At 39.5% G+C, this 25,924-nt stretch overlaps 2 protein-coding genes across 2 annotated transcripts in view; both read left to right on the top strand.

Annotated features, from left to right (window-relative positions):
* Window positions 1-25,924, top strand: part of LOC124131023 (sodium-dependent dopamine transporter-like) — a 120,734-nt gene that overhangs the window by 87,077 nt on the left and 7,733 nt on the right. The gene's annotated exons all lie outside the window — the stretch shown is intronic.
* Window positions 1,030-25,642, top strand: LOC124131025 (sodium- and chloride-dependent creatine transporter 1-like). Its single transcript, XM_048389939.1, has 7 exons — window positions 1,030-1,086; window positions 21,267-21,400; window positions 22,643-22,774; window positions 23,375-23,639; window positions 24,142-24,274; window positions 24,554-24,688; window positions 25,271-25,642. The coding sequence occupies exons 2-7, from the start codon at window positions 21,286-21,288 to the stop codon at window positions 25,484-25,486; spliced, it is 996 nt and encodes a 331-aa protein (XP_048245896.1). The 5' UTR covers window positions 1,030-1,086; window positions 21,267-21,285; the 3' UTR covers window positions 25,487-25,642.

Genomic DNA, 25,924 nt, shown 5'->3' with positions numbered 1-25,924 from the left:
GTGCATATCAAGGCAGGTCTCAAATATCCACAAACGTATTGTTTTGCTCATTTAATTGATTTTGAATCAAACTGCATCTTCAACAATGTAATAGACTGATAATTATGACTACATACCGTGAGTCCTCGAAGAAAAGTCCGTGTCTTGACTGTGTGTTTTCTTTGATGACAAGGTTTCTCACCGACCTTACCGTGTAGGGGCGTGATGTCCTGGGCAAGTACACATTGTACCCATGTCGGGAATCGAACCCGGGTCTTCGGCGTGACGAGCGAATTTCAATCTCAGAACACTTGAAATGTAACGTGTCGATTCCCAAAGTGAAACAATGTGTTCATCCAAAAATCTGTACGTAATATAACTCACAAACAAACAAAAATTAATCACATTTATATATTAAATTTACGTTATGATGGCAAGCTTACATTCAAGGGCCAATACTACTCTCTCAAACAGCCAAGTATGAAATGATATCCATCGTTAAAGGTCTGATGTACAGCATAATCGGTCTTAATTGGTTATGCCGTCATGTCCACCCGTTTCAATTCGGAAATTATGAGAACTTGTACGTAATCTTGTCAAAGCTAAGTGAGTTAAGTTTAACATAATTTTCACAACCAATACAGATCTAAAACATAAGTATATGTATGTTTTAGAACCACTAGAAATGCCAGGCTTGTTCATATGAGGTCGGGGGCGGTCGGGTAGCCAAGTGGTTAAAGCGTTCGCTCGTCACGCCGAAGACCCGGGTTCGATTCCCGACATGGGTACAATGTGTGAAGCCCATTCTGGTGTCCCCCGCCGTGATATTGCTGGAATATTGCTAAAAGCGGCGTAAAACCATACTCACTCACTCACTCACTCATATGAGGCCGTATCTTCGGAGAGAAGTATTATTTCATCCGTAACTTGCCTGTAACTTGCGGACCTCCATTGCTATCCAGACGTTGTTTATACACAGTCACACTGTTGGGCTGCCACAGCTGACTGAGTTTCTTTTCTGTGCATGCGCACAATCCCTCCATACAGTAGGTTGTGTTGACATATTGAGGTGTATGATGGCGTCGTGTCTATTCACGTACCTATAAGGTAGGTAAAATTCGGTGACTTGATGAAGTATTGTCTCTTATACGGGTTCTGTGATACATTGGTGTATTGCCACTATGGTTGCGTAATCTGAAAACAGTAAACTTAAACATACTGAGAGTATGTTTAAGTTTACTGTCTTTAGATTAATCAACCATAGTGAGACGAATTGCAAATCATGGGACAGTGAATATCCTATGTGGGAGATATATATGTTCTTGATTTCATTGGATTTGGAAAACACTACCGGTGAGACTCTTTATGCAACGTTTGCCAACTACATGATTAACTTATGCTTTCGCTGAAAACAAACTAGTTTCATGTAACGAAATTCATTCACCATAATTATGTTCAATGAATAATAAGTCATGTGCGTGATCAAGCTTGATTTATGAAAAATTAGAGTGTGAATATTTCTAAAAATGAAAATAAAGCATCTTAACAAGTAACTTTGTGAACATGTGTGCGGGCTGAAACTGTTCGCTCGGCATAAAAGCTGTGGGACATTCATTTCGTTTCATCTAAATAAGGCTTTAGTTTTTACAACCCCGCGACATCTTGTAACATGGTGGCAGCGGGAACGTTTGTTGAACACAACTCGTGGTTTGTTATCTAACATTGTCTGAAGTGAACATAAATCCAATAAAGAACTGGACTATGTGGAAGCAAGTGTGGGGACATTATTGTATCATTACTAACAAAAAATGTGCAACTTGCTCATAGGCTTGTATGAACTCATATCTTGTTTCTACCACGGGAATTGAAAGATTGCAAATCTACATTGGATGTGACCCTTCTGAAGATGATTCAGCGAAGGTTATTATGCAGAAGATGGACACTCCAATCTAAAGTAACGAGACATTCGAGCGCTACAAATTCAATACGAGAAAAGTCATGGTTATGTGGCAGCACTAAAGTAAATTGTAAAATCCTGCAACTTTTGTGATTGTCTAAGGGATTCGCTAATAAGAGACAAAAAAGTGTTTGGCATAAATGATGCCAATACGCGCAAACGGCTACTGCAAGAACGTAAACTCACACAAGTTAAGTGTGTTGACATTTGTCGAAGTCTTGAGAATACTACATCATGCATGGCTCAAAGGTTTATCGGGAAGCCAGTAAGTTGATGTTAACAAAGTGACAACCAAATCACAGAACAGATACACACCTAGAAATGAAGGAAGATATAATCCACAGACATATTCGTCCACACCTCACATACACAGGAACAAGTGACAGAACTTGTTCTGTGGACGTGAACATCGGAAAGGACCGCTCCCTGCTTAGGGTAAAATCTTGCAAACAATGCAGACAGACGAATCATTTTGAAAAGTGTTGTCCATGCATGTCAAAGAAACTGTTCATGGAGTACAAGAAGAGTACATCAAAGAGAATCTTCATTCGGCATGAAAAGAGGACTAGTATATACTATCTCTCACCAACCTACAGCGACAGAAACATTAAACAGAATTTTAAAACTTATCATTTTGATTTTCTCGGACATCATGAAATCACAAGTAAGACAGTAAGAAAGTTGAAGCCATTATTGAGATGAGCAGCACTACAGATGTTGATGTTGTTCGTAGATTGACACACATTTCTTCTCTCGCATGTTTCTATTGGTGAGAAAAATGCGCCTTCGGGAGATGCGTGTTGACAGGTTGCATAGAATTTGAGAGGGAGAATTTCATCGAAATACGCAGAAAGATCAAATGAGGATAGTACGACAGAAAATTATATCAGTTTTTTAATGTTATACTCGCGCACAAAGTTGGCTTGTTTTCATCGAAAAAATATGTGAGCATAAATAATCATGGTGTATATAAAGTGGACACATATTTCTTGAAAAGTAGTCTATTTCTCTCCATGTTTTAAAGAAAAAATATTTTTCATTTAAAACATTATATATAAGCGGAAATTTCAAATTATCATAAAACCTTTCCGACTGGGTTGGCCTACATTGTGAACAGGTTTCGAAAAGCAGCCCCATGCTGATTCAATGTCTGTTTACAGCCTACCAATTACAGCCTGTCAGGATATACACGAGTGCACTGAGTCACATAATGACTAACGTTTTACCTCATAACTTGCAGTGACAGAAGCGCTGGCCTTTGTTAGCGCTGGCTTTTGTTAGCGAAGGCTAGATGTGTGTGCTCAACTAGCTATACATGAAATTGTTTGAAAGAATACGTTATGTAAACACTGTTTGGATAAGCCATAAGTGAGACTACCCATGCGTGTGACAATCAATGAGATATGTGAAGTCAACAGCGGATTTAATTTTGATATTTGAATTGACGACTTTATGTTAAGTCATGCAATGAACACCTAACACACCATACCAGATATCATGTCTATTATTCGTTTGTTTTGCAGAATATAAGGCACGTTTGAAACACAATTTGTCAATAATAGAAACAATCGTGATCTGAAGATTACAGAGAAAGCAAAATGTAAAATGTTGGTTTTCTTCATAGATACCAGCTATGTGAATTTGGGAATAAGATATTTAGGCATCCCTATGAGCACCAATTGTCTTTCTTTATGCATATGAATTTATGCTCGGATTGACAAAGTCAAAACAAGGGAATTTTGCCAAGAAGTTTAACTTAAACCCCAATAGTTCAATAATGGTCAAATAGCCAATTCCCTTCCACAGATCTACCCACGTGAATTAGAAATAAAACCAATGAAGGTTAAACTCAATGAAACGGCTTCAGCTGTTTCATGTTTAGATCTATGCAAAAACATTCAGAATGACAAACACAACTCTCAACAAGACTGTTTGACAAGGGGGTTGACTTCAACTTTCCAATAGTTAACTTTCTGTTTATGTCGAGTAATATTTCTGCAAATTAAGCTATGATGTCTACATTTCAGAACTTTTGAAGCATGCTTTGTCTTCAAAGATTTTAAAGAGCACCATGCTTCAAAAGTTGCTTGATCAGGGTAACAACATTCAAGCCCTTCTTGTGGAGCGGATAAGCAGAAGAATTGTGCATTTGATGATAATATAAAAAGCATGAAGTTTCATTGTACCGAAGTATAAACGTTTTGGTATAGGGCAATCGAAAATTTGACCTTTGACGACCGTCTTGGAAAATGGCCGCCATTAATAATACTTTTTCCAGACAAAAAAGATTGTTAACTTTGACAATGGTTGATGACCCACTAGTTTGGATCATTTGGAATAAATGGTGTGATATCAGGATGATAACTTTAGCAATTATTTATCTTAACATATCCATCTCTAAAAATGGTTCACTATGAATCGTCTCATAATAGTCAATAACACAGTGCCAAAATGTGACAACAATTAAGGCAAAACCATGCCGAGTTGACAATAATTATCCCGCGATATGCCAAGGAGAGGCACGGGCCACCGAGCCGTGGATGCCCGTGCCTATAATAAAAACAGAAGATGAGATTGGGTTAAATGGCCGAGGGTGTGCAGGTACTAGTGGGCTACTTAGCTGCTAATTGTGTATACCAAAATGCTACCGTTGCCTTGGCCACGTGCGTGGCCAACGGCGATTGCAGCTAGCGCTGCTGGCCTGAGACTGCTACCGCTGTCCGGCCCCCACGGTAGCATATTTAAACGCTACCATTGCTTGGCAACTCCCACGCTGCTGGCCTAAGTCAGACTACCGCTGCCAGGCCCCAGGTAGCCGGCCAAAGCAGATCCCACTGCCCGGCCCCATTAGCAAAACCATTGTGCGGCTCCCGCCGCGGACCCAACTGTCAGCTACCGCTTGACAAGACGACTTCCGCCGCCGGGCCCATATACCTGGCAATTGTTTGCCCCAACGTATGTTATTCTACGATTCCCCGGCTGAAAAGTCGGGAAAGACAAGGTTCCCACTGAGAAGCAGGTAACCCCGGAAAGGTTCCCGCTGAAAAGCAGGTAGCCTTAAGCACGAGTATTAATTTGGAAGCAAGTTAATTTGTTACTAGCAGTGTAGCCCACAAGAACCCCGCACACCTCGACATAATTTATTGTTGAGACAGGTATTGCATAGATACATATATACAGCTATTAAGAGGTCATGTTTATTTACATATATCAGAATCGGGATGACAGATGCTATGCCGGTCCGCCTGTTAATCTCAGTATCCCGGGACAGATTATCTGTGATGGTGGTAGTTGACCATAGACGTTGATGGTCGCTGAAAGAAGATTGATGACGTGGCCAATCAAGTTTGTCGTCTCTTGTTTTTGTCTTTGTTGAGTGAGTTACCAGAAACAGGTCATCTTTGAAAAGCGTGTCTCTGTTGAGGCCCTCACGCACTTAAGTTTTTGCCTGCAGACGAACCAGATTGAACTGCTTCCCATCCAGTCGTCGTCGGTGGAGGGTTCAAAGCATGCCTCAGCATGAATGCTTAGACAATTTTCAAACAAGGTAGGGTCAAGTACACAACCCTGTTTTACTCCACTGCAAATGTCGAAAGCCTCAAGGAACAGCTGCCAAACTGCAGGTGACTCTCTTGTCACTGTGAAGTGACACAAATTGAAGACTGAAGGCTTCTGAAGATCATGTTGGTCGTAGATCCACACTATCAGCAAATGTCTGTAGTTTGTTCAGGACCATTAAAGTGAAGAGCTTTCCTGCACTGCTAAAAAGAGAGATCCAGATATAGTTGTTACAAACGCTTCTCTCACCCTTCTACAAGATGATGATTGATGATGTGGGAGCCTGCCATGTCCTACTGCACCTCTCCCTTTTTCCAACACTGACACAGAAGTTCAAACTGGTGGACGAGCAGCAGCCCCTTTCTGCAGTTTTGGCCTCTGCAAGAGACGTTGCAATCCCTGGATAGGAGTTAAGTAGTGCTCAACCTATCTCTCCATCTTCTTGCCTCTGTCACTGATCGTTTTGCCCATAGCAGATTTCAGGGGCACCATCCTGCTCTGAGTTTGTCATTTGTGAACACCTTGGTGTTCCCATCATTAGTTGATAATTGAATGCCTTTGCGGACATGCTGCAAGTATTATTGCTGTTTTCTGTAATTTGTTTCCGTCCATTCTGTCTGCTGGTTTGCATAGTGTTTGAATTCTAATAGTGCTGTGCACCTCTCCTCAGTAGCTAGGGTGAACTCGCAGGAGTGGACTTTAAGGCAAACATGAATAGAGCGGTGTGGAGAGTTTCTCTCAGATGGTCCCACCTTTGCTTGGCATCTTCCTGAAGAGGTTCTGAAACCAGATGTAAGCCATGGCACCAGTCACTGCAAACACGAAAACGTCGTTTTTTCCGTATATGGTCATTGGACGGAAAAACGACGTTATTTGGACGCTTTCAAACCATCGTTTTTCCGTCCAAATAACGTCGTTATTTGACATCGGAATTTACTGGGAGAGAACGATATCATCAAGCTCCTCCCTTTCTTGATTGGCATTGTCAATCAAGCAACAGCGTCTACCGGTATTCCTACTTCTCAGATTTCATTGGTATGTTCTCGCGTGTTAGATTACAGGCCCGAGTTTGACGCTGTACTCGAAGCGCTTAGCGGAAGTACTGAAATCAATCGTTCTGCGCATGCGGATTGCTTAATGCCTTGTCCAAATTTTCCGTTCTGTGCATGCGCGATTTCGCGTATTGTTTCCACTATATGTCACCACTATTTAACAGTGATTCATAAACACAGTCTCGTGATGAGTTCGGAATCGTACAATGTCGCTTTAATTTATGGCACGTACTTGATCGGCGCGTATTTCCCATTAACAAATACAATGATAACGGTAATAATTTTAGTCAAAATAATTAGGAAAGCGCAAGGCTCAGGAACGTCTGAGTATAGGAAAAGGATTTATACTTTCGAAAGTTATATACTCGTCAAATACGCAAAAGAATATCAACCTGCTTTTAAAACTTATTTTTGTAGAAGGTGATCTTGGTGTTTATTGCCAGATAGTATATGCATATACATTTTCCAGATATTGCTTATTTTAATGTTTATAAATAGTTTTAAGGTTCGTCCGCCTAATTGACGGGATTCCACTTTCTCATTTGTACATGACACTTAAACAGTGTTCTGTTACTGTAAACAGATTAGTTTCAAATTCCAAACTGGTGATATCTATTCAGACTAATGCTTAGTCTCTAAAACTGTATAGTTTTGAAAGAAACAAGTAACTCCATTTAAATTGAAGAGTCACATGGAAGTGCACCAGAATTATACACTGTATTCCGGACGATTCTGTTCTTTCATCTACTTTAGAATGTTGCCTATACACTAATCTGGACGTACTAGTCATTGTTCTATTTATGTCATCCTATTATATATATATATTTATATCAGATATACATTAACGCATGTTACCATTCTAAAGACATACTCTCATATAACCTTATATTGTTCATAGTATCAAAGTTTATTCAACAACATCAAGAACAGCAATTTAAACTACTGAAACACCCAAACACAAGGCTGTTATCAAGCGCTGGTGCAGACGTGATGCATCGTAAAAAACTGTATCGTGATGTCTTCAGAAATACAATTTCTTGCAACATTTATACTACGAGATAGTAAGCCTAAAGCTTACTCACCGGTGGAACGTAGACAATATCGCTAATACAGATATCACGTATTTGAATGTTAATACTAAAGACAACACTCATTATTTTTGCAGTGACGATATAACACTTATACACGTTTATTGGTGACTTTCATCAGTTTTGCTATTAATTTTAAAAACTTTGTTTTCACATATACAAGTAGCAATACCCGACTAGCCTGTCATACATACTTATGGGGCAGTTTTCAATCTTGTACTGACTTACTCTGGTGTTCCTCAGGGGAGGTTATTGGCTTGGGTGTTATACCCCGTTTTTCTGGTAATCCTATTAATACTTCATTTTTATCTAATGACACCCTGTTCTCTGGATCACGGCTCCGTGACTATCCATAACAATTAAGATGAACATTCAGATCAAGTACATGAATGAGTTTGTTTTGACGCCACAGTCAATCAAAGACCAATGCTGTGCGGTTTGATTACACACTTCTACCAGGTCGAACATCGTGGATCTTTTTCTACCTAAAGAGAATCATAGTTCATATGCTAATCCATCTATTGCCTACGAAAACCGTCCCGCTCAAGATGACCTTACTTGTTGTTAAATCCATTCAAATGCGCTGAAATGTGCGTGTCAAGGACAGCTGATGTCCGATGCTGAAGAACCGTGTTCACAGCTGACCGACTTGGTATTTTTCTGCACTGACAGAAACTGGATGTACTGACACACAGCTGTTATAGATATTTAACTAACCCCTGATCAAATAGATGCCCTTCGTTAATCTCTGTGTGGAGTACCGTATATACCTATTATAACGATACCGGTGGCGATGCTGATGCTGATGGTGGTGGTGATGATAATGATGGTGACGGCGATGCGGGAACACCGCATGGATGACCTATTCCTGCATAGATATATCTAGATCGGTGACGCTAAGCCGGTGACCCGTACCCAGATCCGGACATACCAGTGAAACATGCACTCACTCACTCACTCACTCACTCACTCACTCACTCACTCACTCACTCACTCACCCACCCACCCTCTCACTCACTCACTCACTCACTCACTCAAACAATCAATCAAAGTTGAAATCGAGTGACGGATGCTTGACTCATTGTAAGTCTTTGTACGCCATTGTATCGTTGCTAGTGGTACCAGTTACCGGTTTGGGCTAGACGAAGCATTGACGAAGCAAAGAGTTTAATCAGACGTCTCCTTGGGGGAGACAGGTATCACACCTGTGATCCCTGGCGATAAGAAATATGACATTGCGTACCAGGCCAGCAGTTAGACATATCAACGTATAATTGTAAATTCTCCTCGGCGTAATATATATTTTGCAGGTGTACGTAAACAGGATGTGTTTGGTAACTTGAGCAGGAAGCACAAGTACACGAAGGGATGGTATTTCAGATGACAAATGAAAGAAGACAGAAAGATTGTGACCCAAATTTAGTGACTGGTGGCCGTGTCGCACACACGAATTTTTATTAAATGTATCCTCGAGAGCCAGTAAGAAACTAGAATAACTGCCTTTGTTCTGTAAATCTCACCAAGTTTCAGCTTTCGCCTCTTCCTTTGTGAATGAGGTTTCACATTTGTACAATGATCTCTGTTATCTGTCTGTACCATCAACTTAACTGCCCTCACCCCCTGCAGTTTTCCCGTTCCATATTACCAAGCAGGTGACCCACAAGGAGGACTCATGGGTTATACTGTGCCTACCACAATAAGTTGTGAATACGTAGCCTTGCTGTGGCCAAACATTTTGTAACAATTTGGCAAACTTTGATATGTAAACAGCACATATAATTCAGTTTTATTTCATCTTACTTATCAGTTGAATCCCACTTGACCTTTGAAGATCCGGTTAAGAATAGATTTACAGCAACCCATGCTTGCTGTTATAGGCGACTATGCTTGTCGTAAGAGGCGACTAAAGGGATCGGGTGGTCAGGCTCGCTGACTTGGTTGATGCATGTCATCGTATCTAAATTGCGTGGATCGGTGGTCGTGATATCAATCACTGGATTGTCTGGTCCCGACTCGATTATTTACAGACAACCGTCATATAACTGGAATATTGCTACGTGCGGCGTTACACACAGAACAACAAAAACGGATCCTACTTATTTTGTGGATACCATAACAATAAATCAAACCAATAGATCGTTTGAGCTAGCTAAATATAAAAAAATAGTCGCACGGTCTCACGTGAAATGTTCTTCATGAAAACTGTAAATCATGAAATTAACGCAATAATAAGTCAGCACATTAATGCGAGTATAGAAGAACCCTGGCCTCAAATGCGTCATGACATTTATGAGAGTAGCCTTGCAAAAATCACTGTAGTCATAAAAACGATTTTTACATGTATAAATACATACAGAGGAAATGCTTAGCATTTATCTTTTAAGGAAGAATGTGGGACTTGCTTAATACATATGTATGTCGACATATATGTATGTACATTTGGATGAATATAGATATACCTCCTTATAGATAGTGATCGTAGATGATTGTAGAACGTGCACGCAGAAAATGGAATAATTATGTGAGTAATCGGGTAAATACCACGTTTAGCAATATTCAGCCATGTTGCGATATTGGTTTCCAACATACAAGACGGACCATGAAATTATGACTAGAATTTGGACCTGGCTTTCTGGTGTGATGTAACACCCCATAATCTAATGTAGAAAAAGAGCTAAAAGCACGAATAAAGATCACGAGATGTTACTGATGTATACATCTGGGCATATATTTGCGTAGTATTACTACGTTAATTCATCAGTATATATGTATTTTGCACAAAGGATATTGTAGATCGACGCTTACATGCGCATATAACCTATTCACCAGTGCTGTAATATTTAATTCATTTGTCTTTTGATACATATAGATAGGAACATGGAGAGGCTGTCTGAAGAAATATAGACACGCATGGGATCTTTTGGATAGTTGTACTTCACGGTTAGACAAACGCTTAGTCTCTGAAAATACATTATTTTGGTTAAAACGAGAAACTATATTTAAATTTAAAAGGAGCCCAAGTGATATGGAAATTTCAGCCTAAACCCGTTGAACATCAAGGCTTGTTTCATTTGGGGCTATAGCATTGCAGTAAGGCCTGGGCGGAAGGGAACATAATTTGGTTCAGGGTCTGTGAGACAAACTGCATCACGGTCTGTATCGCCGTCATGATCTTTAGAGCTACGAAATTAGAGCCATCTGAGACAGCCACTCGACACCTGTTTGCACCCATCAGATACCAGTCACTACTGTCACTACTCCTCTCTCATAACGAAAAAAAAGCCGAAAAATGTCGGAAGTGTATATTTTTAATCCTTCTAATTTACTATTTAGATACATGATTTAACTTAAAAGTAATTATATCGATATCTGTGATGCTGGTACCGTTTTGTCGCCATTGTGTAGCTATTGTGGAGTTATTATGAATATCAAATACATGTCTTGAAATATTGACTTGTAAAAGAGTTAATCAAAGAACCATATGCAGCCATTTAATTGGCGTGTATGGATATATTATCCATTTACTTATACACACTTATTATGGACATATACAGCATTTCATTGTACCTTATTATTGAAAAAATACCCGTGAAGATCCGGGTTAGAATAGGCCTTCAACAACCCATGCCTGTACTAAGGCGACTAACGTAATCGGGTGGTCAGGCTCGCTGACTTGGTTGATGCATGTCATCGTATCCCAATTGCGTAGATCGGTGCTCTTGATGTCAATAACTGGATTGTCTGGCCCAGACTGGATTATTTACAAACCGCCGTCATATAACTGGTATATTGTTGAGTGCGGCGTTTAACAACAAACAATCAAACAAAAACTACTATTAAGGAAGTGTGCAGGACGACTTGCTTTATACATATATATGTGGACATATATGTATGGACATTTGGATGATATAGATATACCTCCTTAAACATAGTGTTCGTAGATGACTGTAGAAAATGGAATAATTATGTGAGTAATCGGGTTAATACCACGTTTAGCAATATTCAGCCATATTGCGATATTGGTTTCCAACATACAAGACGGACCATGAAATTATGACTTGAATTTGGACCTGGCTTTCTGGTGTGATGTAACACCCCATAATCTCCGGTAGAAAAAGAGCTTAAAGCACGAATAAAGATCACGAGGTGTTACTGATGTATACATCTTGACATATATTTGCGTAGTATTACTACGTTAATTCATCAGCATATATGTATTTTGCATAAAAGGATATTGTAGGATCGACGCTGACATGCGCATACCACCTATTCACCAGTGCTGTAATATTTAATTCATTTCTTTTGACACATATCGACACGAGAAACTATATCTAAATTTAAAAGGAGCCCAAGTGGGATGGAAATTTCAGCCTGAACCTGTTGAACATCTAGGCTTGTTTCCTTTTTGGCTATAGCATTGCCGTAAGGCCTGGGCGGAAGGGAACACCTGTTTGCACCCATCAGATACCAATCACAACTTCTCTCTCCAAACGAAAACAAAATACGAAAAATGTCGGAAGTGTATCCTTCCAATTTTCTATTTAGATACATGTTTTAACTTTAAAGTAATTATATGGATCTAATGTATTATTGGTATCTGTGATGCTGGTACCGTTTTGTCGCCATTGTGTAGCTTTTGTGGATTTATTATGAATATCAAATACATGTCTTGAAATATTGACTTGTAAAAGAGTTCATCAAAGAACCATATGCAGCCATTTAATTGGCGTGTATGGATATATTATCCATTTACTTATATACACTTATTATGGACATATACAGAATTTTATTGTACCTTATTATTAAAAACATTACCCGTGAAGATCCGGGTTAGAATAGGCCTTCAACAACCCATGCTTGTTCGAAGGCGACTAACACGATCGGGTGGTCAGGCTCGCTGACTTGGTTGATGCATGTCATCGTATCCCAATTGCGTAGATCGGTGCTCTTGGTGATGATAACTGGATTGTCTGGTCCAGACTGGATTATTTACGAACCACTGTCATACTGGTATATTGCTGAGTGCGGCGTTAAACAACAAACAAAATCTATTATTAAACACCTTCCAACAATGAGAAATTAAACTTATATTTCTATATATTCTGTTATATTTATAACATAATTTGATTCATAATTTAATTATTGCGTTGCTTTCTTCCCTGTCATTCAATGTACATGTTCAACCCCCTAAACTTTTAATATAATTTCATTTTTCACAAATGGATACGTTAATGAGTGGCCTAGATCTCTCGTTACCTACTCACACGAACAGATTAAAATAATTTGTTTTACTATCATATTTCTGTTTATCTAATTCATAATACGAAATTGATAATTCATTTATCACAGTATAGATCATATTCGTTTATATCACTATCTGATGCTAAGGTTTTATTGCAGAAATTATAACTAATTCAAAATGTAGAAAGATACACAATTTGCCATTATTTATTAAACTGCACAAAGTATAATATAAAGATCAGAATGCCTGTAACGGGTAGTATTTAAGAAAGAAATATTTGTCGATAAGTCCAATTTTTCAGATATGCCCTTCAGTAGTATTATTGTATATCTCCAAAGAGAGGTTTACATTGTAGTTATCATTATTTGTGGATAATTCAAAAAGCAACATAGAAAATATATATGTTACCATGTCGAAAGAATACAGACTATACATAACTAGCAATTATCCAAAAGAGATTTCAAATCACAATAACATATCTGATATAAAGAGAGGTGGTAACGATTTAATCTCTACATTGTGTCCTTGTTCGTGAGCCCTTCTATTCAGCAAACAGCCCCAAACCGAAACTCCACAACATATCCGATTACACTGATTCAGGCTGTCCCAGTTCTCCATGCGATACTGACGCCCGTTCGTCTCCCAGACCATAGAGAATAAATTTAAAAGGAATCCAGCTCAAGTCTAGAACGATTTGGCAAGCCTAGATTGCCTCAATTCTATCCATGAAAGTAAGCATTAATAAAAAAAATATTGTTCTTGTCTGCTTCAGATTATATTTTGTAGAGACATATGTTTAACTAGGAAAATTGTACTGACACCGGCGCTGTCCCTATTGAAGCTATTTATAAGAATTTCGAATTGTCGTCCATTGTTCGATGTCAATACATCGATGACAAGTGAGGATATCATAAAGTAATCGTTGATGCCGCGCTACACTATAATAAAAATTATAATAAAGTTGACTGGTGTGTACATTACTACAGTGAACATTTACATGATCATGCCCTTATAATCAAATGCCGTAATGTCAAATACTAATATATTATTGTGTGATGAATTTAACTGGATCAGTGGTAACATGTGATATTAATATTCCATCAATTTCTCTCCTGGTTGGTCCATCCATGTCTACAAAATGAACATTATACAATTAAAATGGAGCCTAGACCAATTCTTAATTTCAGGCTAGGGCTGTGGAAATCTAGACTTTCCCGATCGTTATAGATTTGAGTTGGTCTCGAGCTCATTTTTTACATTATTCTCTTGGGTCAACGCCACAGCTCATACCATACACTAACAAGACCAGATTGCCCCCCACCGGAGCTCCTGGATTTTTGTTATATCAACTAACATGGTCAACTCTGCTCTTAAGTAAACAAGAACCTAATCAGCGAGGGGTCCTTTATCATCCCTATGTGACTGCTTATAAAAATCTGATATCTCTTCCCAAAGACCTAGTTAATAATATATTTTCTGCTGAATATTCGAAACAGAGTGAGTGAGTTGGTACTACATATGTTAACGGTTCTATTTTAAATGACTGCAGCGCCCCATTATGAAAACAAATTGTTTTAACGCCGCTCTCAGCAGTATTCCAGTGATATATTACGGCGGTCTGTTGTATATGAAATAAATGCAAATTGAATCTTGAATCTTGAAAGTTGTAACATTTCCGCTAATAAGTATCACATGCAGTATACAGTATATCAACTGCAATGGAGCTGGAGCACACATTTCCTACCCCTCTCCCTTCGGCAAACACCTCATGAGGGTTGCAACGAGGTCACAGGTCAGGCGTGCACTCGTCAGTTGTCTAATGCGGTCAAGAGTAAGATCTTCTGGAAGACCACTGCACTAGAGGTATGTGGATTGTTGATGAGGTACTACGTGTTTGGAACTGGGAGTCGAACACTAAGCACTTTTAGAGAAGAGCTCACAATAAAACGTTAAGGACTCGCGGACGGACTTGTGTTTTCATTTCAAGACTTACATGTATCAGGTTGAACTTCTACGACAGATGTAACTTGGTTACCGCTTCCTAACTGTAGCATTAACTAAACTTTACGCCTTTTATACACATTTGTGATGGGGCGACAATGCGACAACGAGACATATTTTTACCTTGAAAATGTCGCGTTACGGCATCGTCGCCCTTTTGTAAAATAAAGAAAAGGATTATTCAAAGAGCGACAATGCAAACACGCGACAATGCGACAAATGGCCAATTGTCGCGCTTTTGTTAATTTTGACACGTTTTGCTTGTTTTTGTAAGGGCGTCAATGCGACAATGCGACAACGCGACAATGTCCCTTCCGTGATCCGTGCAAATAAAACTGAGTTATGAAATAGAACTCTGACATGCCAATTAAAAGATAAAGTGTTGCAGCTTCTGATTTCATAGCTCTTCAAGAAGGATTATCAATAATAGGATGGGTGATGAGTTCAACTGCATGCCGATTCTATACGCTGTGATTAACAATAATGCTCCGAGTCAATACATTTTGTCAAAATGTATGACATGTATTACGTGAATGAACATATTGTTTATACTCGTCCATGTTTTTGACGGACAATATAATTTACATGCTCGGTAAAAGTGAGGACGGGCATAACTGTGTGTTTCCTTGCTTTGTTCAGGTGAACAATTGACTTGTCCTTGCATGTGTTTGTGACGGGTGCCACTTGTGTGGCAGGATACGCTCACCTTTTCCCGAACACCCGTTGGATGGCCTGAACCAATTCGGATTTTAATCCCACATCAGTCTGTACACCGTGATATAACTGAAATACAGAATTACTGTACAGTTGAAAATGGTGTTTAATGCGATTACCGTAGTGTGTTACTGCAACTGTTCAAATGTTGTGCAGTGCTGTTATGTAATATGTAAAAGAGAGCATATTCAATTATCCAATTACTTACTGCTAACTTTAATAGGTCATCCCGGAATAAAATAGTTTCCCCCCCCCCCCCCCCCCATGATTTAGTATGTTTACAAGAAATATATTCCAAACAATATCCTCATTAGATGAGGATTACCTCAGTAAGTCAATTACAATGACAGAGCGTCGTAATACATTTACATCAAGTACAATACGTCAAAATGGCCGACACGATAAACGTGACGGGAGATATTTCCGAAGTTGTTAATTAACCTGTGGCTATTTCAAGCCTTTGTCATCACTGATCTATTAGCCGATCGTTGAAAGGTGATTGTAAAGATGTGTCAAATAGATACTAAGGTAAATTCATAGATTGCTGTTGATTGTCACTACGATAGTTTGGATGATTTTTTCGTTTGTTTTTTTCTCTGGGATGGGTTGTAGCGAGGGTATCCTTAAAGGGGCACTGATCTAACGCAATTCCCCGGGACTGGTTGTTGCCTTTGTTATTGTTTTTTCCCAGTGAGTACCCGGATGTATAGCAGAAATCTAGACTAGTTCGCGACCTCTGCTTCGCAATTCGTAAGCGCATCAGTCACTTTTATGGGTAGTAATAAGGGCGTATGGTCACATTGATCAACAAAATAAAATACAGTTTTCGAGATAATAGGGAAATGTAGGTATCTTTGTGGGTAGCATCGGTAATGGTGACGAAGTTTTGATAAGTCACTTGCTTGGTAATTTTGCGATTTTCGTTAACACTATTTTGACTTGCAACACAAAGTAAATATTTCACCTGAGCATTGCTTTTTTTATAGTGTGTATATTTTTTTACTGTCAAAATGTGTAACATTTTCAAATTAATTTTAAAGTCTAAATATTGAGTTATTTTACAAAGTGACTGAAAAACATTTCCATCTGTATTATTATGATAACGAATTCCAAACATTTTGATGTTTAATGTCATCACCAAGAGACTGAAAATGTTACGTTGAGAAAAGTACATGTCTATGTTGTGTGGCTTCTAATCCTACATAATAATCTGTTGTAATGTTTGTAGGCCCTTTTGATCATCTTAATCAATCTGGACAGTTTTTTTAGTCAAAATGACTGAAATATTTACACATTTTATAGATTGCCTGAGAGAATCACATTTTACAAATTGACGGTAATATATACAAGCTTACAAAGGAAAAGACCTGTGAAAAAAACGTCTATCGCGCATTGAAGAATTTCCCAACCAAGAGGTAGAGAAACAAGACCGAATCGGTTCAAATGAAGGAAAACAAAATGCAAATACCATAATTGCAACCTACCAAATTTATGTGTATAAATTTTAGGAGCTTCCTTGTTCGAGGAATGTATCCGTGAATATCCACACAAATGAACAATATCCCACTCGTCTGCAGCTGTACAAAGAAACTTATTTGATGTCACGTGTCTCTGTAACAATCAAATATTTTAAAAGATATATATCGTTTCGGGATATTATAACCCGTGTTCGTTTCTCAACTGATCACTCGGATTGTTTCAGGTGTTTAACATAGGTGTCAAGTCTCAAGGGTCGGCTGAGAAAGCCCACGTGACAACTATTTTCATAACGCCCACGGTTCCTAAAAATCCATTGAGAGATAGATAACAATGAGCAATCAATCAACGTATTATCAGTTAACCCTTTGAACAAAGTATGTTGTTTTTACATCGGCACTTCACGCCATGATATGAGTGTATTCCCTTTGTTTTAGTAAATCTAGACATGTAAACACTCACTTTTGACATATCCACTGTGCAAGATAACAGTGATTAATCAATCAACGTATTTTCTGTTAATCCTTTGATGACTAGGAACGATCTGTTGATTTACAACAAAAAAGTAAATCAACTGATCATTCACCTCTTGCTGGTCTGCCACGTGCATATTACATAACACACATTTCACCTCACTTCAAACCTGGATTTAGATTGAATAATTACCCCAGACACAATAAATGTCAAATGGGAACCTTTGTCAGGTAATCTAAGTGGTGCTACCAATAATTGTACCTGTAATAAATTCATTAACTGAGCATCAAGTGAATGACGATAAATACACAAGTGTAGGGTTATATGAGAAAACGTGGATGACAACAAGGGATTGGTAATCGTATTATCGACGCAATCCGACTATAACTATAACTATAACCATCTGGGGTATTTCCAAATGAGGACATCCGATGAGCTCCGCCGTTCTTTTTGTCTGTTTAGGGTGAAGAAATTAATTAACATGCGCCCTTTGTCGAAATCTTTATAGATCACAGTTAACCAATCAGTGTTTATGCAAAAATTCGTAAAACAAATATTGCCTCCAGCCTCCAAGTTTATTTAGCTGTCCTTGCAGACGGTAGCCCAGTCTCCGGTCACGCTCTGTTGCGTTGCGTATCATCCGGGTACTCACGGGGAAAAACCAATAACAAAGGCAACAACCAGTCCCGGGAATTGCGTTAGATCAGTGCCCCTTTAAACGGGCATGCAACCACGCTTCTGTATGAATTCGTACCAGGGAATTCCAAGGGTTTTCCCCAGGAATGTGGAAGCAGTCAGTGTTTACGCCATTTCAAGAATACAGTCACGTGAAGAACGTCATGTGACCGACCTCTCGTCCTAGCCGTATATCTTGTAAACTTCACATTAAAATTTTTGTTATTATTATAACCAAATGAAACACAACCCATTATTCGATAGGGGTAACTGTTCATAGCCGAGGGATATGTTACCACAATAAACTTGGTAACATTGTTTGGTTTGACTTCTTGGCGCGTGCCTGAATTCCATTAACATGTTGCATATCCTAAAACTGGCTTATCAGCAAATCTCGCTGCACTGCGCGCGACAGATACTAGAGCAAGGCATGCCAGACATACGAAACCTAAAGCTTTCGAAAGGAAGCCTTGGGAATCACGTGCGTCGGGGGACCAGCGCCAGCTGATTGGCCATTAACAGCTGTACAAGGCGGAGCAAAAAGCATCGTTTTTCCGTCCATTTTACGCTTGAAAAACTCGACCATTTTCTACACACTTTCTAGACGCTCACCAATTAATCAATTTTAATGAATGTTTAGTCGTTTTTCCGTCCATTGACCATATACGAAAAAAACCGATGTTTTTGTGTTTGCAGTGAGTAACGGAATCCAATCTCTGTGGGTGTAAGGTCTTGCTGACATCAATGTGAGTCCCTCCCTCTTACTTAGTTTGGTGCATCTGTCTTTATCTGGAATCTGATCCTGCAGCAGATTAAGGGATGGTCTTTGTCACAGTTGGCACTGAGGTACAAATATGTAATAAGCACTAATATGAGGTGGCGGGAATGAGTGCCCCATCAGTGAGGTGGATGTAAAAACTCTCTGGCGCCCGTATGTAACTTGGGTTGTATACTCCGCAGGGAGTTCAGAATTATTTTTGGAATGCAAACAGATCCACTGGTTGGGGAACAAATAAACCGTATTTGAGCAGATACTGGTACCCAGATAAGTGCGATATAAGAATAAGAATAATATGAGCCTAACCAGACTGACTGTGCTAGGATCACCAAAACCCTCTATGCTGCCTTTTTTTATTTTAATCTGTACATAATAATAACAACTGGTTTCGCTACCAGGAATACAGCCCTTCTGACAATCTGGCAGAAGGCAGCAGTCTGGCAGAGTCTTCACATTCTCCGGAAAGTTCTGGGTGGGTTTGACTAGGCAGCGCTTCCTAGGAGTCCCCCATTCACTGTATGGGCTGCATGTAAAGAGGGCAAGGTCCCTGAGCTGATGATGAGCCTAACCAACCTGACTGTGCCAGGATCACCCAAACCCTCTTTCCTACATTTTGTGTTTTGATTTGTACATAATAGTAATGATAATAGAAATGTGAAACAAAAGGCTTTCTGTTTGCTGCTGCTCAGGACAAGTCACTTCCCACTCGAAACCGTCAATGTGTGATGTTGCATCAAAATGTAAATATGAAATGTACATTATACAAGGAACATAGTGAGACTGTCCATCACATCGTCAGTGGTTGCCCAGCTTTGGCACAAATGCAGTGTGACATGACAGAGTGGATCGATCATTGTATTGCCGTCTTCGCAATGCTTGTGCTTTTGACACAGAGGTCCATCCATGGTACGACGCAGAATATGTAGAGGGTGTCATGGAAAATGATAAATACAATTATTCTTTTTAGAAAAGGCCCGTGTAGCCTCAGAGGCACCCAGACCAACAACCCTGATCTTGTCCTTTTTTATAAATCCAATGACATAATTTATGTTATTGACTTTTCTGTCCCTTTCAACCTTTAATGTGATTGACAAGATTCAGGAAAAACATGGCAAATATGCAGACCTCGCTTTGGAAATGGCACGCTTGCATCCCAAGTACCAATTTTACCAACTACCCATTGATCTCGGTGCCTTAGATTGGTACCTCCCAATCTGTTGACTGACATTGGGAGAGTACCCGGGTTGAATACAGCCCTTCTGACAATCTGGGTAATGCAGAAGGCTGCAGCATTGGGCAAACTTTACATTCTCCGAAAATTTCTGGGTGGGTTGGACTAGGCAGCGCTTCCTGGGAGAAGTCCCATTCACTGTCTGAGCTGCGTGTAGAGGGGACAAGGGCCCTGAGCTGATGATGAGCCTAACAAGTCTGACTGTGCCAGGATCACCCAAACCCTCCTTGCTGCATTGTATATTCAAATCTATTCATAATATTAATAAAAAAAATGCATTTTAGATACGTTTTAAGCAAGTATTTACAAGGGTATAAATTTCGTAAATTATTTTTGTTTGTAGTGTGTGTTTTTTTTCCAAACCGGTCACTGGATTCGTCACATTGGTTTCTGTGCAAAAGGCAATAAAGGATGATCATATGTGTAAGAGATATAAGAAATAAACATCCACAGTAAGTTCATTTCGGGAGTCGTACGCAAAGTCCGGTCATTGCATGCAATGCTCACTACGTTTGTACCATGGGTCCTGAATCCGGCTTTTGGCCCGAGGATACGTGGAATGCGCAGTGATGATCAAATCATGCACATCAAAATCTTAGGAAATGGTACCCACACACATTCCGTTTGCTTTAAATGGTTACTATGGTAATTAAACCGATTAAAGACATTAATGTACAAGGGTCAGCATTTACCCACCCCTCTATAACTAAGATTATATAAGTATTTATATATATTTTATAAATCTTTAATCGTGCTGCTCTTTTGATGATGCGGTATGTCAACCATTTATCTGTAAACCATTGAGCTAAATTCATTATTTTGTTTACCCTCGTGTATATCTTGTTTACGTCATCAAAAATCTGCAACTAAAAAAACTAGTAAATGTTAAAATGATAAATATATAAATCAAGAACATAGGCAACTCAAATAACAAAAGTGATCAGGGCAGTCGTCATTGGGAGAATAGCATACACAGATGATACTGCGCTCAGAACCTCACTGTTACTATGACTTAGTGTTAGGTGTGTTATTTTGTCACAGAACTAGTGTGAAAACAACCATGGCTCATGAACATTGGCGCAGTCAACTGGACTACCTCATCACCCTTCTGGGATACGGTGTCGGGTCGGGAGCATTCATCAAATTCCCTTTCTACTGCATTCGCAATGGAGGAGGTAGGCCTTACGCAAATGATATTTTGAAATCTATATCTAAAAAGGAATAAATCATATAACCAGTTACACAGATCTACATATTTTAGGCACATGTATAGTCATGTATGTAGTTCGTAGTTTAATATAATGTTGAAAAATAAATGCAACTTTCAACAATGCTTGATTGATCAAATGCATGACGCCGTGAGGATACGGGAGCAGAATTGGTCCAGTTTCAGAATTGTGGTAAGAACTGTCTCATGGGTACACGATGGAAACATCCAGTGATCTAACTGATTGAGTCACTGTATCAATGCGTGGAGAACCTTTCTACAAGCAGTCACTAACTTCGGGGCGGTCGGGTAGCCTAGTGGTTAAAGCGTTCGCTCATCACGCCGAAGACCCGGGTTCGATTCCCTACATGGGTACAATGTGTGAACCTATTTCTGGTGTCCGGTGCCGAAATATTACTGGAATATTGCTAAAAGCGGCGTAGAACAATACTCACTCACTCTGCTTGGCCTCTGACTGGGCTCCTATGTCAGATTACTCATATGCTGCGATCGGACGACATATAGAATTCATTTGGCTCGAACGAAAACATATTGCGGACTACGTGAAATATGTGAACATCAGCAGAACGGTTTGTTATTTTATATATATCCCTGAAAAAACTTACTTGAGATGAAGACTGGTAGTCATGTTTATTTCCATTCTTAATTAACGATCCCACGCATGTGACCTACAAAAACCGGACATGTTCATGTAACGGTACAGATTTGTGCCGTGTGTTTAATGGACCGCCCTCTGTTGCTAGAAACACAAGATAGTCACATGCTACCCGGGTTAGCATTGATCTTCAGCAATCAAGTTTGCCGTAGGAGGTGACTAAGGGCCAGACTTGCGTAGATCGACGTTCATGATGTCAATCACTTGATTGTTTGGTCCAGACTCGATCATGTTCAGAGCGCCGTCTTATAGCTCGAATATTGCTGAATGCAGCTTAAAATAGGACCGTGGACACGTGACTTTATGGTATCCTGTGGCTGTCTTGAATTAGAATATGTTTTTCGGCCAGTCTCGCTAACATATGCCTATTCAACTATATGTCGCCTTTTACTCATGTATAGTCCATAATGTACATGCTTAGGTACTACAAAGGGGCAAATATTGGAGATGTACGCCATTGAAGTATATGACCACGCTATTGAAATATACAATGTCAATCTTAGTAATAATGCAGCATTTATTTTTGTTGACAAGGAGCGTTCCTGATACTGTTCATGTTCTTCACAATAATTGGAGCCATCCCCTGTGTGTTTCTTGAGATGACCATCGGACAGTTCTCTCAGAGTGGACCTATTAAAGTCTGGAATATGTGTCCTGCTTTCAAAGGTAACAACTGAAACATGTCCAAGTGGCAACAGGCAAGTAAGCCCCGGTTTCAATCGGGAAGCAAAGTCAAGTTTAAAGAGAGTAACATAGATTTGTTTCAAGCGGGCAGCATTATCTATTCAAAAGGCAACATTATCTATTGAATAGGCAATAAGGTTTCAAAGGTCAGCTATATATCTAGCTACAACAGGAATACCTACCACAGTTTTGAAAGGGAAACCTATTGTCGTTTCAATACGTAAAGTGTTGGTTTGCATGGGTGGACAAGCCGTCGTTGGTGCCGCAATTGAGTTGCATTCATTAGGTGTGGCAGGATCCAGTGAACATGGATTTCAATCCCATGTTAACACTGATTATCTGATTATGATCCCTGATTGGTCACCACCATACACGTGGTCGTGTTTTGGTGAAGAAGTAAAGGCCTAATACCTCTATCACTTTCCTTCCACATCGGGCTGACTCACAGTGGCATAACAGACAGTAAATGATAACATGGCGTTGACACAGTTACCTTCTCGATACATTTTTCAATATAGAAGACCTTTCGTAAACCAGTATGACACGCCCACATACCGATCCTTATATTTACTACTATTGCAGGTATAGGTATTGGCAGTGTTGTTGTTTCGTGGTTATTCGTCAGCTACTTCAACATCAGCTTCACGTGGTATATGTACTACCTCTACCACTCCTTCTCCCACAACCTGCCCTGGGACCACTGCGACAACGCATGGAACACCCCGGCATGCATATACAACAAGAACGCGTCAGTTTTGTCTAATGATACAGCGTCTTGTACAACCGACGCTGTGTACTCCATTAACGGAACAGCCCGTGGGATGACAGCCGCTGAAGAATTCTGGAAGTACGTTCACAAATACTTAAATATATACAAATTGTTGTATAAGCCTTTCTGCAGTATTCACCCCACACTGTTTAGTTCTTTAGAAAATATATTGCATGTGTCTTCACTATGATATTAAATTCTAATGCTCCGCACCATTTTATTAAAAAGATAACTCAGCAATGTGTGTATTTGTTTACAGTTTATGCCTTTATCATAGCTTAAAAAACCTTATACATGATGATGCTTATTGGTCTGTCTGGACCAAACCTATGCTCGTAGGTCGCCCCATAGTGACAAAATCGTTGACTGAGATTCGCCCTGAGTTTAATTCTTACCCGAACCTGTGCTCTTTTCCCCAAAATGTTATACGTCTAAAACCTCCATCTCTGCAGGCATTCCTTCCACATCAAGCTGATACGGCGTCAAATAATTCAAATAGTGTTCGAAGCTGCGTCACATCCAAATCACTCACTGTCTTCCCCAATATAGACTGTAGACATAAGGCTGTTCCCTTCGTCAGATTCCAGCTGTTGGGACAGAGTGATGGCCTGGACAATCTTGGAGGTCTAAGATGGCATCTTGTTGGATGTCTGGCCGTCACCACAGTGCTCTTATTTCTTTGGATATTTCAAGGAATAAAAGTATCAGGGAAGGTAATATGCAAAAGTCAATGGGCACGTTACATTCGCAAGACAGAGTCCACGCCTGCAAATGTAGATGGAAATAGAACTGCGTGGACATGTTTTATCTCTGATATATATTCTACTCATATTGATGGTTACATATATCGATTACAATACATTAATAATCCTTTCTCTCATCAAGCAATCTCTTAAATTAAACCAATGAGATCACGATCCATTATACAGTTTGGTTTAGATAAGCTAGTCGGTACTTATTCACTCACTCAATGACTTAATTTTTTCTACCAGATTGTCTACGTCACCGTGGGTGTCCCCTACATCCTCATCTTCGTCTTCCTCATCCGGGGCTGTCTTCTTCCGGGGTCAGCAGAAGGAATATACTACTACATCTATCCCAAGTTTGACAAGCTTACAGACCCTAAAGTGAGCCCAAATCTGTTTACGCATCTTTAACTTGTACGGTTACTGTTTTCTCAAACAGTATTTGTATTGCCGTCAATGATATTTTTCCGCAATTATCACATCGACTTCGTTTACAATGTTATTTTCGTATGTTCACGTTATCACGTAATTTTAGATGGTTGGTATTCATATGCTGACGGGATGGGTGAATATAAGGTGGTGAGATCACTCTGCTTCGATCACTCATATACAAAGATACAAAGCCTATTTCTGAAATAGTATAAAAGGGGAATTAAACCCAAATCAATCATAAATTGATGGAATAAAAAAGGGAACGCATGGGTATGTCTGTCTTCAATACAAACGAAAGCATGATAATAATCGAATACAAACAGAGTCACTGTGTTCAAAACAGGGAATGCGTAATAAAATAGAGGAAGAATTTTGTATTGCCTTTCAATTAATAGTTCATAATACATGCTCCCTAGTCAAGGACATTGTTGAACACCCTAACACCCTATACATGCAATCATCAAACATTAAAGATAAACCTTAAGCTTCTGATTAGCTCTCTGCACACACGGCACGTTTCTATGGCTGCAGGTGTGGGTTCATGCGTGTCGCTACGCCCTAGGTTCCATCGGTATAGCCATGGGGTGTACCATCACTATGTCTGGACACAACAGACTAGATAACAACTGCTTCAGGTATATTTTACGTCAATGGGTTTTCACAGAAATGTTCCAGTTGTTGTATCAAAATGTATATAAGAAACATAGTATAAGACAGTACAACACTATTGTAGAACACGATGTATGATACCACAAAATGTAACATAACGTCTCGAATTTACGTTATGATTATCTCAACTCTACCATAGCAAAATTACACGCGTAATGTTATGATTATGGGGGAAACAGTTATGAGTAGCTTCTAATGAGTGTGGCCCAGTCGTCTAAAGCGCCACAATTCGCTGTGCAGAGTTGCGTCCCTTGGGCAGTACGATACCTGTGCTTATGGGTTTCCCCTATGTGGTAAACGTCTAAGATCTGTATCACATCGAGCTTACACGGCGAGATATAACTGGAGTTTTGTTTAAAACGGCGTTTAACCCTACTCACCCACTCACTTCTAATGTGGAAACACCGATAATAACGATAATATACTTCTGTATATGCCCGAACGTTGTCATTTGCCTAAATATATTTACTTGCATATATGAGATGCATTGGAAGTGTAAACCCAGCAACTTCATAA

This window comes from Haliotis rufescens, unplaced genomic scaffold (assembly GCF_023055435.1).
Source record: "Haliotis rufescens isolate VD_foot unplaced genomic scaffold, xgHalRufe1.0.p SCAF_10, whole genome shotgun sequence".
NCBI classification, from domain to species: domain Eukaryota; kingdom Metazoa; phylum Mollusca; class Gastropoda; order Lepetellida; family Haliotidae; genus Haliotis; species Haliotis rufescens.
Note: the sequence above shows the minus strand (reverse complement) of the source record. Positions and strands in the feature narration are given on the sequence as shown.